At 42.3% G+C, this 16,845-nt stretch overlaps 1 protein-coding gene across 1 annotated transcript in view; it reads left to right on the top strand.

The window, feature by feature from the left end:
- DNAAF9 (dynein axonemal assembly factor 9) overlaps nucleotides 1-15,957 on the top strand; it is a 77,527-nt gene extending 61,570 nt beyond the window's left edge. The window contains exons 30-37 of the mRNA XM_036382502.1: nucleotides 2,225-2,360; nucleotides 2,707-2,793; nucleotides 4,236-4,342; nucleotides 5,020-5,094; nucleotides 5,246-5,448; nucleotides 7,039-7,104; nucleotides 7,427-7,520; nucleotides 8,952-15,957. Coding sequence (XP_036238395.1) covers nucleotides 2,225-2,360; nucleotides 2,707-2,793; nucleotides 4,236-4,342; nucleotides 5,020-5,094; nucleotides 5,246-5,448; nucleotides 7,039-7,104; nucleotides 7,427-7,520; nucleotides 8,952-9,064 — 881 coding nt within the window. The 3' untranslated portion in view covers nucleotides 9,065-15,957. The remainder of the gene's footprint in view (nucleotides 1-2,224; nucleotides 2,361-2,706; nucleotides 2,794-4,235; nucleotides 4,343-5,019; nucleotides 5,095-5,245; nucleotides 5,449-7,038; nucleotides 7,105-7,426; nucleotides 7,521-8,951) is intronic.
- The last annotated feature ends 888 nt before the right edge of the window (nucleotides 15,958-16,845 follow it).

Raw genomic sequence — 16,845 nt, 5'->3', positions numbered from 1 at the left:
TTGTCTCTCTTTTCTTTCTTTGGTTTTTTTTTTTGTCTTTCTATCCTTTCTTTCTTTCTTGCACAGGAGCTGTAAGATGATACCTTCCTAGTCCAAGGGCACCCTGGCATCCCTTGTGAAACAATTTCATATAGAACACAAATTAAGACATCACCATTGTTAAATATTCCCATTGTAAGTTTGGGAGCAAAGAGGAGCCATTATTTTCATACAGCATATGTATTTTTAATCCATCCCTCCTGTTCCTTTCCTGCTTCCATTGAACATGCTATTCCCCAGGCTGCAAGGGTTCTTTTCTTTAGAGGAGTGTATAAATAAAGATTTAAACAAAACTGGGTGGTCTTCAAAATGCATCTCTTAGAAACAGAGATGGCAGTGGCAGTTTAAATAGAAAAGGTTAAATTTGTTCATTACTGAAGCCTTGGAGGCACCTTCCAATTCTCAGGACGTTGTTTTGTTTTTCTTTGGATTACACTCCCTGTTGTTTGTTTTTAACTTAGAGCTTTTCCAGTTTATATTTGGCAGTTATGGATCCTCTCTAGGGCTTGGTGCTGCCAATTGTCACCTGGACTCAGTGGCAGCCCTGTGGCACAGCCCCACGGTGGTGGTGGCTGATTCAGGAATCCCAGAATGGTTTGGGTTTGGGAAGGGACCTCAGAGCTCATCTCATTCCAACCCCCTGCCACCTTCCACCATCCCAGGCTGCTCCAAGCCCCATCCAACCTGGCCTGGAAAAGTCCAGGGATGGAATTGTTACCTTAGTCAAGGTATAATGATCTTATTCACGTTTTTATCCTAATTTCATGGTTAATATCCCCAAACTTCATTTGGGGATATTATTTGGATTTGGATATCATTTCAAGCCTGCACATGGTTTAAATTCCAAGAGTGCTTTGCTGTTCTCCTTCCTTTTTCCCCCTCTTCCAAGAGCAAGTGTGTATTGAAGACATGGATGTTGCTGAAATTGGAGTGGAAACTTCTTTGCAAGGTTAAAAGAGAAGTCCAGTGATGGAGATTTGTGCTGTTAATGAAGTTCTGCCTTGGAAGGGTCAGTGATGCAAAGAGCAGTCACTGGGAGTGTGTGGTGCAATTCAACAGCTCCAGAAATATTTGGTGCAGGAATTTGTGTGTGAAGCAGCCTTTGCATGGATAAATGTGGTTTAAGACTTGTGTAAAGACCAGGAGTTGGTGTGATCAGTTGTTTCATCTTTGCTTTGAGTAGTTGGAGGCAGAGGAAATGCATCCTGGCTCAGCTGTTCCTGGATATTGGAGATTTTCTGTTCTTCCTTCCACTCCACTTGGAGTCATAGGAAAGTGTCTGAGCAGGGCTGCACATCTTCAGCAAAGAAATAACATTACTTGTGAAATTACAGAATTGTTTAAGTTGGAAAAGACCTCTAAGACCATAAAATCCAATTATCAACCCAGCACCACTGCCCAGTTCCCCATTACCCCTGTCAAGAGCCACATCCAAGTGTTCTTTGAACGCTTCCAGGGATGGGGGCTCCACCACTGCCCTGGGCTGTCCAGCCCTTTCCATGAAGAAATATTTCCTAATATCTCATCTAACCCTCCCCTGGCACAACTTGAGGCTGTTTCCTTTCCATTTCCTCTCCATCCCTCCCATTCAGGACAATGCAGACATCCTAGGGAGGCACCAAGTGTTGACACTGCAATTTCTTTGAGGAACTGGGCTGAAGGTCAAACCATGTAGAATTGGAAAGCAGGGATCCTAGAACTCAGTGAACTGGATGCTTTTCTGTTATCTTTTTGATGCTTCATGGGTTCAGTCTTGCTGTCTGAATAACCTTTTGGAGTCTTTAAAGACAAAAAATGACCTTAAACCCTTCTCTTGTGGCAACTGAGTGTCCAAAATACTGATTTTAGCTGTTCAGTCTCTTACTGCACATTGAATTCATCACACCTTAATGTTCTTTTTTTTTTTTTTTATTTAACTAGTCCTGCTCAAATTGATTCTTGTATGGATTTGTTATTTTAAATAATTAGTTCTATGGATTGAGTCTAAATTGATTCTGTTAGATGAAAGATTCTCTGCTTGGTTTTTATTTTTTGTTGTAGTGGATTTTCTTTTTGTCTTCAATGAAAGAATGCAGTGAAAGGGAAGGAAAATAAGAGAAGAATGGTTGGAATATCACTGAATGGTTTATTAGTCACTGTTTGCATGCCTGAACTGTGTAAAATATCCCCTGATTTCCTTCCACAGGACTGGTGAGTAATGTGGTTTTCACAAGTCATGCCACAGAGCAGAGGCACCCACTGCTGGTGCAGCTGCAGAGCCTGATCAGAGCAGCAAATCCTGGAGTTTCCTTCATCCTGGCAGAAAATGGGATTGTAACAAGGTAACTTCCAGCAGGATTTATTGCTTTTGGCACATGGGCCACCAGCACTCAGAAACTTCTGTTCTCATGTTTTTACTCTGGTGATTTATAGGAAGGAAATGCAGATTTTTTCTTAATTGCTTCTCGTGCAAAAGGGATTTTCCCTTTACGTTTATGGGCATATAAATACAGGGATTAGGAAATGTGTTTTGTTGGCAGAGTGTGATTTATGTTGCTGTTACTGCCATACTAAAGGAAAAGTGCTCTTAATTTTACTGTCACTAGCACATTATGTTTTATGTACGTAGATAGTGGCCATTTTATTCAACTTAGAAAATTAAAAATCTTCATTTTTATCTCTTTACAGGAACGAGGATATTGAACTAATTCTCTCAGAAAGCAGTTTTTCAAGTCCTCAGATGATGAGAGCTCGATATTTAATGTACCCTGGCTGGCAAGTATCTAGACTGAGAAGTATTAAAACTATTTTTCTAATTAACTAGAAGATTAAAATGTTTCACTAACTTCATTTATATATATTTTTTTTCCCTAAGACTACTCATTTGGAACAGGCAGCAGCTTTGTAAATCATTTTTAAGAGAGCTGATGATTATTCTTAGTGGATACAAGATTGCTGCCCTTTTATGGGGGGGAGAAAGCTCCTTTTTGGCCACCATTTAAATCAATGGCAAGATTACTGTTGCTTTCCAGAAGAATAGGCAAGAACCCTTTGGGAATAAACTGGGAAGGATTGGGATGGGTGAGGTCAATAATGACTGGAGTAATTTCATCCTGACAGCTATTCAGCATTACTGGAATGAACTTGCTCTGTCAGTCTGGCCATTAGCAGAGCAATTATTCACAAAAACCAGGAACCTCAGTGACAGCCCTGGCACAGCTCAGCCACAAACCCACGTGGCACCAAATTTCCACTGAGCACTGAAGGAGATTTCTCCTGGCTCAGGGCTCTTCACACATCTTGTTGCAATTCTTTCTGCTGCACCTTTTTGGCAGAAATGTGCAGCTCTCAGCAATCATAACTCCTGGCTGACCAGGCTCTATGCTGGAAACATTTATTTATCATACCTTGCTGTCCTCTGTATCTCTTTATTAATAAATTTGGTTCTGAATTGGATGCAAGTAGCCAAGTAAAGCTACTGGAGTGAAGCACAAGGCTTGGGGTGAGGATGTTGAATTAATATCATCAGAGCTGCTTGTGGATTGCATGGAGCCAAAGAGAGAGAGCAGGAAAAGAAAATATTTCAAACTTTTGGGCAGCTGTTAATCTGTTTGATGACAGTATGCAAAAATTGGATCTGGGTAGTGTGAAAGAGAAGGAGAGCAGCAGGAAGAGCATCAGAAGCATCCAGGAAGATCTTTTTGCAGCCTTGCAGTACCTAAAGAGGGCTCATAAAAAAGAAGTAGAATGAGTTTTGACATGGGTAGATGGTGACAGGACATAGAGAAATGTTTTAAGCTAAAAGAAGAGAGATTTAGATAAGATGTTAGGGAAAATTCTTCCCTGTGAGGGTGCCCAGAGCAGCTGTGGCTGCTCCTGGATCCCTGGAATTGTCCAAGGCCAGGTTGGAACCACAGGGCTTGGAGCATGCTGGGTTTGTGGAAGGTGTCCCTGCCCATGGCAGGGCTGGGAATGAGATGATTTTTAAGGTCCATTCTGACTCAAACCATTTCAAGACTCCATGAAAAGGAGTCCTGAGTGCTTTGACCAACCTAATTTTCACAGAGAAGAAATCTCTGTGTTTTCCTTCCTCTCTGAGCAAGGCTCATCTGTGGTGAAAGAACAGATTTTTTTTTTTTTTTTGTTTTTTGCTGGATGAGAAGCAGAAGCTGCTGTGATTTCTGTGTGTTGAAGGTGTTTGTTGTTTTTGTGTGCAGGTATGAGGGCAGATACGGGGCTGGGCCCGTGTTCCCTCCCATGGTTCAGATCTGTGTGTGGTTCAGCCGCCCTCTGGAGAAAACAAGATTTGTCACCAAATGCAAAGGTACCAATGAACTTTGCCTGACTTGATTGAAATCCAAGTTTGGGATGCTGAGGGATAGAGGGGAAGGAAGGCACTGACGTAACACAGTTATTTAATCACTGCTGAAGTTAATTTTTAATTGAAAACTCAGCTTTCCTTCCTAAAAGTACAGTAAATTCTGTTCCTTAGTGTCAGCTCTGGAAAATTGTCCCATGATTTTTGTTCAGATGAAAATCTAATTGAATTTTTGGTTTCTAGGACTGAGACAACTTCCTGTGTTTGCTTTTTTATTTTATGTCTCATTGTATTTGGGAGTGTTGAAATACAGTTTTATAAGTGACCATCAGCTTCTACTTTTTATGCCAAATAATTCTTTGTAGCTCCTAGAAAACAGACTCAGCTCTAGAGTAGATACATTATCAAACATCTCCTCTCCTTAGCCAAGTAGGGCTAAAGAGGATTTTACCTCCCACACACACTGTGAGAGTTCCTTATGCCAAACACACCTTATTTCCCAAACTCATGGCAAAGAATGAGAAAATAGATGTTATATAGTGAGACTCCAAGGCACATGGCAGCTTTTCCTTTGGAAGCATTGGGATGTGGGTTAGGGATCAGTTGCACAGGTTTTACCTGAAGCTCCACCAAGGAGAAGAAAGATAAGTTGAGACAATCTGTTTCTCTTCTGTTTCAAACAGCAATTAAGTCGTTGCTCAAGCCAAGTCCTTTTTCTGGAAACATTTATCACATCATGGGCAAAGTGAAGTTTTCAGGTAAGGGCAAATTACTCTGAGGTGTTGTGATCACTCTGCACCTTATGGGTGTTTAAAAAAGTATTTCTGTCCTGGATTCTGTCTGCACCAGTGCTGATGTTAGATTAGATTAGCAATTATCAGACCTTTCCTTCTGTCTTCTCCTTGTTAGATGCTGATAAAGTCATTGAAGTGTGTCACAACACAGCAGCAAATTCCCTCAGCCTGGTGCCTGTTCCAGAGGGGCCAACTCCTCCTGATTCCAGAAATGATCCCAGAGACTGCAGCAGTCAACAGGAATATTTCCTTGTGTTCATTGGCTGCTCCCTGAAGGAAGAGGATATCAAAGATTGGCTCAGAGAAACTGCAAAACAGGTTTGTGGGCAGGTTTCCTTTTGTTCAGTGCTTGGCATTTCTTAACACCCAAAGGAAAAATCTGAGTGGCTCAGTGAAACATTTGGGTTTCTTAATTAATCTCTTTTTTTTTTTTTCCCTTCTACCAAGGTATTGACATTCTAGGGTGCAAATGGATTTCAGGAAGGGGACTAAGAGTTTACAAATGTGTGTTGTAATCTCTGTATTGTTTTAGTGCTTGCTACAGTTTATTCATGGATTGATTTGCTCTTGAATGCTTGAGCAAATGGATTATGTCCAGGATAAACACAGGGTGATTTAGCTGAGCTGTGATTGCCAAGGGCTGAAGTGTGCTGTGAAATAAATCTTCTTCCAGTACCTGAATGCTGGCAAAACTGAAAATTTGTTTTGATTCACTAAATTAAACCTCCTTGGAAGTAATCCACTGAAATGGAGGGTAGAGTCCTGTTCACTTTGTCATCTTTAATTAGTGTATTTCTGCATGGCTGATGTATCCATGCAATGAGGAGTGAGGAACAGGGAATGTGGCTGTTGTAGGGAGCTCAGAAGGCAGAGTTTGCACAGGGAAACTGCCACAGCTGATTGACAGAATCACAGATCCATAAAATCCTGCAATGGTTTGGGTTGGAAGGGGCCTTAAATCCCATCCAGTTCCACCCCACTGCCACGGGCAGGGACACCTTCCACCATCCCAAATTGTTCCAAACCCTGTCCAGCCTGGCCTTGGACACTTCCAGGGATCCAGGGACAGCCACAGCTTCTCTGGGCAACTTTTTGGAACATTTTTAAGTTAAAATTATTTTTAAGTCTATATGGAATAAGATTTGCACAATGTCTCCTCCAAAAATTTGTGTAGGAAGGGAAAAGGGTTTTCTGCAGATTGTGGCTGGAGCAGTTGCTAAAGTTCCAAGATTTCTGAGGTTTTTGAATTTCTGAGATGCTCAGGTTCTCATCTTCTGTTCCCCTGTGTTAATTCAGGGAATTAATCCATTTTCTGTGCTGATTATCTCATGCTCTGTGCTTACCACAGGGGTAATATATGGAGACAAATGCTTTGCCATGTAAGAAAGCTCTTGGTGAAATACTACTTAAATTTTATGAAAACTTGGAACTTAAATGCTTATCTCAAGTGTGAAGTGTTTCCTCTTTGAGCAATTCAGGACTATAAACACTTTTTATACAGTCATGGCTAATTGAGGGTTTCAGATAGCTCTAAGAGTTACCACATGCTGCAAGGAAGAAAGGGATTACAGAATTTCTCAGGCTCAAAACTAAGTTGATTTCTGTTCTTGTGCCAGCTTTCTTACAGTAAAGCTGTATTTAAATTGTCTTGTTTAAAATAGTTACAGAATTTTAAATTTCTGAGTGTTTTCTGTAAGATCAGTGAATTTTTACTTTTGTTTTCAGAGCATAGTTGTGAGTACCTTCATGGAACTTCATAATTTTAGAAATTAATTTTTTAAAATACATGTTTCTATGTGGTGGTTTGGCTTTTTTTTTTTTTTGTTTTTAATTTATTTTTTAACCAACTCAGCTGTGGTATCACATTATCACTGTAGTCACATAACTGGAATCTCCTTCTTCATACAGAAACCTCAGAGGAAAGCCCTGAAAACCAGAGGAATGTTAACCCTTCAGGAAATCAAAAACATCCACGTGAGTAGAAGCAATAATTTACAAACCCTTCTTTTGGCTGATTTCCCTTAAATCTCCATCTGGATGACAGAGCACCTGCCACAACAAGTGTGCTGAGCACTAAATTATTACAGCACTTTTGGAACTGTCCAGGAGGGATTTGAGACATAAATCTGATCTCAGAGCTCCACATTCACTCAGGAAAGTAGGAGAAGATGTAAAATTGGCCATCTTTGGTTGCTGTAATGGCCCTTCCGTTTTCTTTTATCTATTTGAGTTTCTAATAGGTGTTTAATATTTGAGTTTCTACAGGTGTTTAATTTAAATTCTTTTCCTGCTGCAGGTGAAACGCCACTTGGATCCACTCCCAGCTGGTTATTTTTACAATGGGACTCAATTCGTGAATTTTTTTGGTGACAAAATGGATTATCATCCATGTATCCTTTAAAATGGGGGATTTTGGGGAAGGTTTTAGGTAGGCAATGAACTGTGCAGCTCTGAAATGCTAAGTGCCAAAGCAGATATGGTAAAGAACCAGTTCCTTGCCAGCTAAAGCTTAGTTTTAAAGCCTTTCTTGAGAGATAAGATCTCAGAAACAGAATAGAAGCAACAAAACAAACCCCAAACTGCCCATGAGCTCATGCAGGGAATAATTTATGGACCACAGCTTGTCAAAATTTTTTTTCAAACCAAATAGTGCTGTAATAGCGCTGAATGCCTGGGCACGACTGATAAAACTTCAAATGAATGTAATTTCATGTGTGCACACACTCCAGTGAAAACAATCATATTTTTGTCCTTAGTTTTACCCTGGAATTCCTTGCCAAGGTTCCTCTTGTCCTTGGTCACCACCTGGGGCCCTGGCTCAGTGGTGGCCATGGCAGTGCTGGGTTAACAGCTGCCCTTGGCCATCTCAGAGGGCTTTTCCAGCCTAAATGATTCTGTGATTCTCTCATTTTCATAACTTCCTTTTGCTTTTGTCTTTGGTCACCAACTTCCAAATTGGTTTTTTATTCCCAGTTTACTTTTCACAGTAATTTCTCCAAACTTGGTAAAAATCCAGGTGGTGCTGCTTTGGAATAAGAGCAGAGTTATTTTCTGTGCCCTGTGGGACAACTTGAAAATTTTAAGCAGATTTCTGTCTGCAGGACACCAAACCCAACAGCAAACTTGGACTTCACTGGAAAATTCTTGATGCTCCATCCCTGGAAGTGTCCAAGGCCAGGTTGGATGGGGCTTGGAGCACCCTGGGATAGTGGGAAGTGTCTGTCCATGGCAGGGGGTGGGATGAGATGGAATTTAAGCTCCTTCCATCCCAAACCATTCCAGGATTCTTCACTCCACCTCCCCCTTGGTGTTTGGCAGGGAAAGCTGCAGGCCTGGTTAAGCCTTTTTGGGGGATTTGAGTTTTGGGCAGAGTTTTAAACTTTTAAACAGCTGGAAATGTGTTCACAGAGTCCCAGAATGGTTTGGGTTGGAAGAGACCTTGAAGCTGATCTCATCCCAGCACCTTCCAGGGATGGGGAGTCCAAAACCTCTCTGGGCAACGTGTGCCAAGGCCTCACCACCCTCCCAGGGAGGAATTTCTTCCTAACATCTCATTTAACCCTGCTATGGTTTTGCTGTTCTTAGATCTTCCTCCTGGCTGGGAAATATCCCTTGTGCAGTTCCTTTATTCCCTGAGTTGGGGTAGCTCTGACTTCTAGAGCTAGAAGTTCTAGAGAACTTCTCTAGAACTTCCAGAAAGTAATATATTGAAATTCTGCTTTCACTGAGTGTCCCAGAACTGGCACTTCCTTCAAACCTGGATGTTCTTTTCTACTGAATTCCATTTGCACAAATGTTCTTCCTTCACCTTTCCCAACCAGTAATGGACCAGTTCATGAATGATTACTTGGAAGAAGCCAACAGGGAAATTGAGAAGTACAACAGGGAGCTGGAGGAGCAGGAGTACCACGACCTCTTTGAGCAGAAGATTTAAGCACGTGGATCCTGAGTGTTCCTGTCCTTGTGTCAGGAACCAAAAATGCTGTTTTGTCCTTCTGGCTCACAAGAAATCGAGTGAAATGTCTGTTTTCAGCACTCCTTCCCAAACAAAGGGATTGTTCCCCTAAGGTTGGCATTTAACATGGTAACTGCTTAGCTGTTTGTACTGTCAGGATTGCTTCCACTTCACCTTAATTCCAGACTGTCCAAAGCATCACCTGGAATCTCTGGCTTGTGGTGGAAACGTGGGAAGAAAGAAGAAGAAGGAGGAGAAAAGAAGCAAAACTGGATTTATTTCCTAAAAAAGGTCAGAATGTAATTGTGGAATTGGGCCATGGTGCAGATATCAAACAATTCCTGGGTGTCCCTTGGAAATCGTTGCACAGGAGCATCGATGGTCAGGGGGGAGCTCAGGATGTGGGATTGGGGTTCCCAGAGCAACAAGTGGGGGAACAGACTCGGAAGAGTCCCCAATCCCAGAACTCTTTGGGTGTTCCTGAAGCAAAAAATGGGGGAATAATTTAAAAAAGTAAGAGAGTCCCTAATGCCACAGCTGCTGTTGGGATGTTCCCAAAGCGAGAAATGGGGGAACAAGGGGAACAACTCAGAAAAGTCCCTAATCCCACAGCTCTTGGTGTGTTCCCAAAGCGAGAAATGGGGGAACACTTTCTTGGAGTCCCTAATCCCACAGCTGCTGGTGTGTTCCCAAAGTGAGAAATGGGGGAACAGTGGGGAAAACTCAGAACAGAGTCCCTAATCCCACAGCTCTTGGTGTGTTCCCAAAGCGAGAAATGGGGGAACAGTGGGAAAAACTCAGAACTGAGTCCCTAATCAACAGCTGTTGGAGTGTTCCCTAAGTGAGAAATGGGGGAACAGTGGGAATGACTCAGAAGAGTCCCTAATTCCAGAGCTGCCAGGGTGTTCCCAAAGTGAGAAATGGGGGAACAACAGGAAAAATTCAGAATTGAGTCCCCTAATCCCACAGTTCTTGGTGTGTTCCCAAAACGAGAAATGGGAGAATGGTTCAAAAATTTAGAATCCCTGAATCTGCAGCTGTTGGGATGTTCCCAAAGCGAGAAATGGGGGAACAGTGGGGAAAACTCAGAATTGAGTCCCTAATCCCAGAGCTCTTGGTGTGTTCCCAAAGTGAGAAATGGGGAATAACAGTGGGGATAACTCTGAAGAGCCCCTGATCCCAGAGCTGCTGGTGTGTTCCCAAAGCAGGAAATGGGAGAATGATTCAAAACTTGGAATCCCTGAATCTGCAGCTGTTGGGATGTTCCCAAAGCGAGAAATGGGGGAACATTGGGAAAACTCGGAATTGGGTCCCTAATCCCACAGCTGTTGGGGTGTTCCCAAAGTGAGAAATGGGGGAACAGTGGGGAAAACTCAGAATTGAGTCCCTAATTCCAGAGCTGCCAGGGTGTTCCCAAAGTGAGAAATGGGAGAACACTTTCTCAGAGTCCCTAATCCCACAGTTGTTGATGTATTGCCAAAGTGAGAAATGGGGGAACAGAGAGAAAAGCTCAGATGAGCATCTAATCCCACAGCTGCTGGGATGTTCCTAAAGCGAGAAATAGGGGAGCAATGGGAAAAATTCAGAACTGAGTCCCTAATTCCAGAGCTGTTGGTGTGTTCCTAAAGCAAGAAATGGGAGAGTGGTTCAAAACTTAGAATCCCTGAATCTGCAGCTGTTGGGATGTTCCCAAAGCGAGAAGTGGGGGAACAATGGGAAGAACTCAGAATGGAGTCCCTGATCCCAGAGCTGTCAGAGAGTTCCCAGAGTGAGAAATGGGGGAATGGGAAAAGCTCAGATGGGCACCTAATCCTACAGCTGTTGGTGTGTTCCCAAAGCGAGAAATGGGGGAACAATGGGAAAAATTCAGAATTGGGTCCCTAATCCCACAGCTGTTGTTGTGTTCCCAAAGTGAGAAATGGAGGAATAGTGGGAAAAACTCAGAACTGAGTCCCTAATCAGCAGTTATTGGGGGGTTTCCCAAAACTAGAAATGGGGGAGCAGTTTCTCAGAGTCCCTAATCCCACAGCTCTTGGTGTGTTCCCAAAGCAAGAAATGGCAGAATGGTTCAAAAACTTAGAATCCCTGAATCTGCAGCTCTTGGGATGTTCCCAAAGCGAGAAATGGGGGAACATTGGGAAAACTCAGAACTGGGTCCCTAATCCCAGAGCTGTCAGAGCATTCCAGAGTGAGAAATGGGGGAATGGGAAAAGCTTGGATGAGCACCTAATCCCACAGTTGTTAGGATGTTCCCAAAGTGACAGATGGGGGAACAATGGGAAAAACTCAGAAGAGTCCCTAATCCCAGAGCTCTTGGTGTGTTCCCAAAGTGAGAAATGGGGGAATAACAGTGGGGATAACTCTGAAGAGCCCCTGATCCCAGAGCTGCTGGTGTGTTCCCAAAGCAGGAAATGGGAGAATGATTCAAAACTTGGAATCCCTGAATCTGCAGCTGTTGGGATGTTCCCAAAGCGAGAAATGGGGGAACATTGGGAAAAACTCAGAACTGAGTCCCTAATCCCAGAGCTGCTTGGGCATTCCCAAAGTGAAAAATATGGAAACAGTGGGAACAACTCAGAAAAGTCCCTAATCCCAGAGCTGTTGGTGTGTTCCCAAAGTGAGAAATGGGAGAATGGGAAAAGCTTGGATGAGCACCTAATCCCACAGTTGTTAGGATGTCCCAAAGTGACAGATGGGGGAACAATGGGAAAAACTCAGAAGAGTCCCTAATTAACAGTTGTTGGGATGTTCCCAAAGCGAGAAGTGGGGGAGCAGTGGGGAAAACTCAGAACTGGGTCCCTGATCCCACAGCTGCTGTTGTGTTCCCAGAGTGAGAAATGGGGGAACACTTTCCAGAGTCCCTAATCCCAGAGTTGTCAGGGCAATCCCAAAGGGAAAACTGTGGAAACAGTGGGAACAACTCAAAAGTCCCTAATCCCAGAGCTGCCAGGGTGTTCCCAAAGAGAAAAATGGGGGAACATTGAGAAAAACTCAGAACTGAGTCCCTAATCCCAGAGCTGCCAGGGTGTTCCCAAAGCGAGAAATGGGGGAACAGTGGGGAAAACTCAGAACTGAGTCCCTAATCCTAGAGCTGTCTGATGTTCCCAGAGTGAGAAATGGGGGAACAATGGGGAAAACTCAGAACTGGGTCCCTGATCCCACAGCTGCTGTTGTGTTCCCAGAGTGAGAAATGGGGGAACACTTTTCAGAGTCCCTAATCCCAGAGCTGTCAGGGCAATCCCAAAGGGAAAATTGTGGAAACAGTGGGAACAACTCCAAAAAGTCCCTAATCCCAGAGCTGCCAGGGTGTCCCCAAAGAGAGGGATGAGGGAACACTCCCACCCCCAGCTTTGCCAGGGCTCAGCCCATCTCAAACCTCAGCACAGTTTGAGTCTGCACTCGAAATTCTGACTTTAAAGAAAAGCTAGTTACACATTTCAGGGTGAAATCAGTGGAGAAATCTTAATTTCTTCCCAGTGCTCTCATTGGGATTCTGGAAAATATTTCCTGGCTGGCTGCAATGTGCACCTTGCTTAGATTATCCCTGGAGGATTCCTATTGCAGTCCTAAAAATGAGGCAAGGCCAGGCAAGGGGGAGATTCTTCAGCTGAGGAATTCCTTTTCGTGAAGATAAATGATTTCCAAAGGTAAAAAATAGCAAAGGATGCTACTTGAAAGAGGCAGGAACTTGTTTGTGGAGCTTCCAGAAGAGTTTGCACACTGTAACATTTCCCTGTGCTGGTGGGAAATCAGCTTTTTAAGTACTTGCAACAGAATTTTTATAGTTCCTAAATGATAGAACAGGAATGCTGGCAGCCTGTCCTGACTTAATTCAGTATCATTTTAAAGGAGGCTTTATAAATCCCTGCCTGAAGGATTCTAAAGTACCTTAGCAGCTACTTACAGGTAATTATTGGAGTTTATTTGAATAAGCAGATTATTGTAGCATGCATGTGTTCAGAATTTAGGTGAGAGCAGCCTAGCAGGAATTTTTTTATTTTCATATTCTTTTGCCTTAGGGACAGCTCAGTCTTTTACTGCAACTGCAGCTTTTCTTTCTGACCAGATGTTTGTGATACAGCAAGAAATGGAATGAAAAATCTCTTGCAGGACACTTAAAATATTTCAAATGTATCTGCACAGCCTCATCCCAAGGCAGGAAAATGAGATTGAACCCCTGTCATCAAATTTGAGGCTAAATTAGAGTTTATGCTTTGCTAAGAGATGTATTTTTTACCTTTGGAATATGAAATAAGTGAAATTTCAGTAATGTGAAGCACATTTTAGGTGGTTTTGGTCTTCATTGCTGGGTGCCTGTCCTGTGAGTGTTGCACAGTGCAGAGGTGGAATTCCAGGTGCTGCAAGCTGGGATAGAAATATTGATAAGGTTTCATTCCTTGCTTTCCTCCTAGATTTAAAAAGCTGTCTGAATTGAAGACTTTAGTATTTTATTTTTATTTTTTTTTTTGCACACCACGAGACTTTATATAAAAACTACTTGTATCCTGTTAGAGGCCAGTAAAAGCCAGCAATTAGTTTGTGTTTTTAGGCTTTCCTGGGGTATTCCCTGGATCACAAGTGTGGAGCATCCTGATAAAGCTCGTGAGTTTTATCTATGCATGGCTAAATTTTAGTCTTAATATCCTGTAGTGCCTGTAGAGCAAAGGTAGCTAGCAGTGGGTTTGGGAGGGCTGCCAGGGGTTTACAACTAAATCCAGTTGGTTGCATGAAATGATTTCACAGCCCAGAATTTTTAGGAATCCCAAAATTCTGGTGGTGGGGCTGCAATAAAAAGGGGCATTAGGAAATGGAGCTCCAGTTGGAATTGTTTTGCCAATGAACTCAGTGTAAACCCAGCTGTTCCAGTCCCAGTTCTCTCACCTGCAAAGCCATATTTTTAGAGTAGTGGGATGTGATGTGGGAAGAAATTCCAGTGGTTGGGACAGCAGGCACGTGCTGGAGGCTTTGTCTCAACTCCTGAGTGGATAGAGAGTAGATTTAAGTGCAATTGATTGAAAATAGATGAAGATGCTGTAGCTGATTATTGCTCTGCTGAACTCTTTTTAAGAACTCCAATTTGTGCAGCTCTCAAATCAATGTGGATGGGGCTTGGTCCAGCTGGAATTCCAAGCCCTGTGAACAAAAAAAAAAAAAAAAAAAGGAAATAATTGGGTTGTGAGTGTGCAAATTGAGGTGTTCCTTAAAAACTGGAGCAGAAGAGCTCGGAACAAAGGCCTAGAACCCTCCTGTGCTGTGCTGCATGTGCTCTATGGTCATAGCTGTGTATTACAAAGACCTTTCACCAGACTGGTACTGGCTCAATTCATGTATTTTGGTATTGAAAGAAATTGATTACCTCAATTTTTATCTCCTTTATTTTTAAACTGTGACTTTCAACCAGAACAAAATAAAAAAAATAAAAATACCGAAATAGTGAAACTGTGACAATGGTATCCTTTAAATGTAGTAGTGCCTTGCAGATGACACCATTTATTCCCCAAATAAATGGATGTCAGGGGTTGCACCACCCCTTTCTTTTTTTTAAAGGAAAATAACGGTTTTGGTGAAAGGACTTAAAAAAAAATTTAACCTAGTGACAAATATTAGCACAAATGGTTAAACTGTTCAAAAGAAAACTCTTTGAGGACTGAAATGCCTGATGCTGCTGCTGCTGTTGAAGAGCAGTTGCTGATTTTTTGGGAGTCAATTCTAACAATCAGCAGTGCTTTTTGAATTTTTTTTTTTAATTTTTATTTTTTAAGAAGAGTGTAACTTTTGTACTCTGGTCAGAGCTGTTTGTACTGTATGGAATCCCCAGCCCAGGGGATTTGGTGTCCTCACTCCTTGGAAGTCGAGGTGAGGATGAAGCTCGAGGTTTGAACAATTTTTTCTACTGTAGAATTTAAAAAAAAAAAGCACCATTTCTAACCCACTGATGTTTGGATACAGCAAAAGTGCCATTACACCTTTCCTTTTCTCTTTTTATTGTACTTGGAAAAATTTGTGTCCAGGCATTCCTGAGCTTGGGAAGTGCTGAAGAGTCCTCAAGGGGTTTCCACGCTTTGCTGACCTTTGTTAGCAGCTTGTGGTGGTGTTTTTTTCTTTCTCCTCACCGAGAATGAGTGTGATCAGAAGTTACTGAAGTTATAGGATTCAAATGTGACAAACTTAGCAGGGGAACCTTTGCAACTTGAGCTGCTCTGCAATCTGGGAGTATTTGAATTTGAAGCTGTGCAATTTGGGATTAATCCAGTTTTACACTTTGCAATTAACACACTGGATTGCAGGGAGAAGTTGAGTTGCATGTGAGGGTTCTCTAATAAGTTGAATTTTTTTTTTTTAAATTATTGTTATTTTTTAATTGAAACTTGTCTGAATTTGCACAGATTTAAGCTCTGGAATACTTTGGTATTCTTGAAAAGGGAAAAAAAAATTGTGACTAGTATAGTGAATTGTGAACTGTGAGTTGGTAGAACCACAAGGTTGATCTAATCTTAGGTTGTTAAAAATGTACCTCAGAAAGCTCGTGAGAAATTGCTTCATTTTTACCCAACAGCCAGATCCTGGTGTAACACTTCTCACTTTACAATGTGCCAAAATTCACTTTTATACTAGTTCTCAATGCTTTAATATTTGCAAGTCTAAGTGAAAAACGTGTTATTTACAAACACTACTGTAACTTCAGTTCAGCTGAATGGTGTGATTGAAGCTTTTTGCCTCTCGTATTTATTACACAACTTGATTCAGTAAATATAAAATTACCTTTCCATTTATTTTTGTATTGTTTTACATGTTTATACCTGCAGTTTGTGTGACTTTTACACCTGTAACTCAGATGTGATGGAAAGAACCAATAAACAGTCTCCATCCACTGCCTGGCTTTGACTCCTTTAATAAACTCACAGGTTCCTAAACTGGAATTTTTAAACTTTAAGTGGTTTTCATTTAAAATTTTTAAACTGGCAGAAAGGTGAGTTATTTGTGTTCAAATTAAAATAGAAAAATTTAAGGTTTTATGGGGTATTTTTTAGCTGCTATTTTAAGTTTAGACCGCCTTCCTTGAGCTTTTAATTGGGTAAAATTTGAACTAGAAGGAGATTCACCTGCTTTGTGCTGCTGTCTCTGTTTTCAGCAGCTGTGTGTGAGCATAAATTAATATTTACAGATTTACAAATACAGGGAGGTGCTAAACCTTCCTCCTTGTGCTCACAGAAACGAGGATGCAGCTTCAGGATCCGTGGATCTCAAATCTGGCTGCCATGGAGAGGGCAATCCCACCTTACCCTGCTTTCCCTGAGGGGCTGAGCATGAATCACATTTTTGCTGGTTAAGCTGAGCCTGCCGCTGATTTTGTGTCTCTGTTTTACATCACTTTTGCATTTCGAGGGGAGGTTTTGTGCTTGATTTGGTTTTTATGGACAGTTTATGTAAATCCAGCCTGCTTTGCATCTTCCAGGTGTGCACATAAAGCAGCAGCTTCTGGGGCGTGGATTTTGGATTGAAATCCAGGAGTTTTCCCCTGCTGTGCAGCTGGGTTTGGAAAGAGCTCCCAGCTGTAAATCAGGAATTTGGGTGGCAGCCAGGACCAGGGCAGTGCCTGTCTGGGGGCACCTCCAGTGCTGGGGGTGGTTTTGGGGGCTGGGGAAGGGTCTGGAGCCCCAGGAGAGGCTGAGGGAGCTGGGAAAGGGCTCAGCCTGGAGCAAAGGAGGCTCAGGGGGGCCCTTGTGGCTCTGCACAGCTCCTGCCAGGAGGGCACAGCC

Source organism: Molothrus ater, chromosome 4, assembly GCF_012460135.2.
Source record: "Molothrus ater isolate BHLD 08-10-18 breed brown headed cowbird chromosome 4, BPBGC_Mater_1.1, whole genome shotgun sequence".
Taxonomy (NCBI): Eukaryota; Metazoa; Chordata; class Aves; order Passeriformes; family Icteridae; genus Molothrus; species Molothrus ater.
Note: the sequence above shows the minus strand (reverse complement) of the source record. Positions and strands in the feature narration are given on the sequence as shown.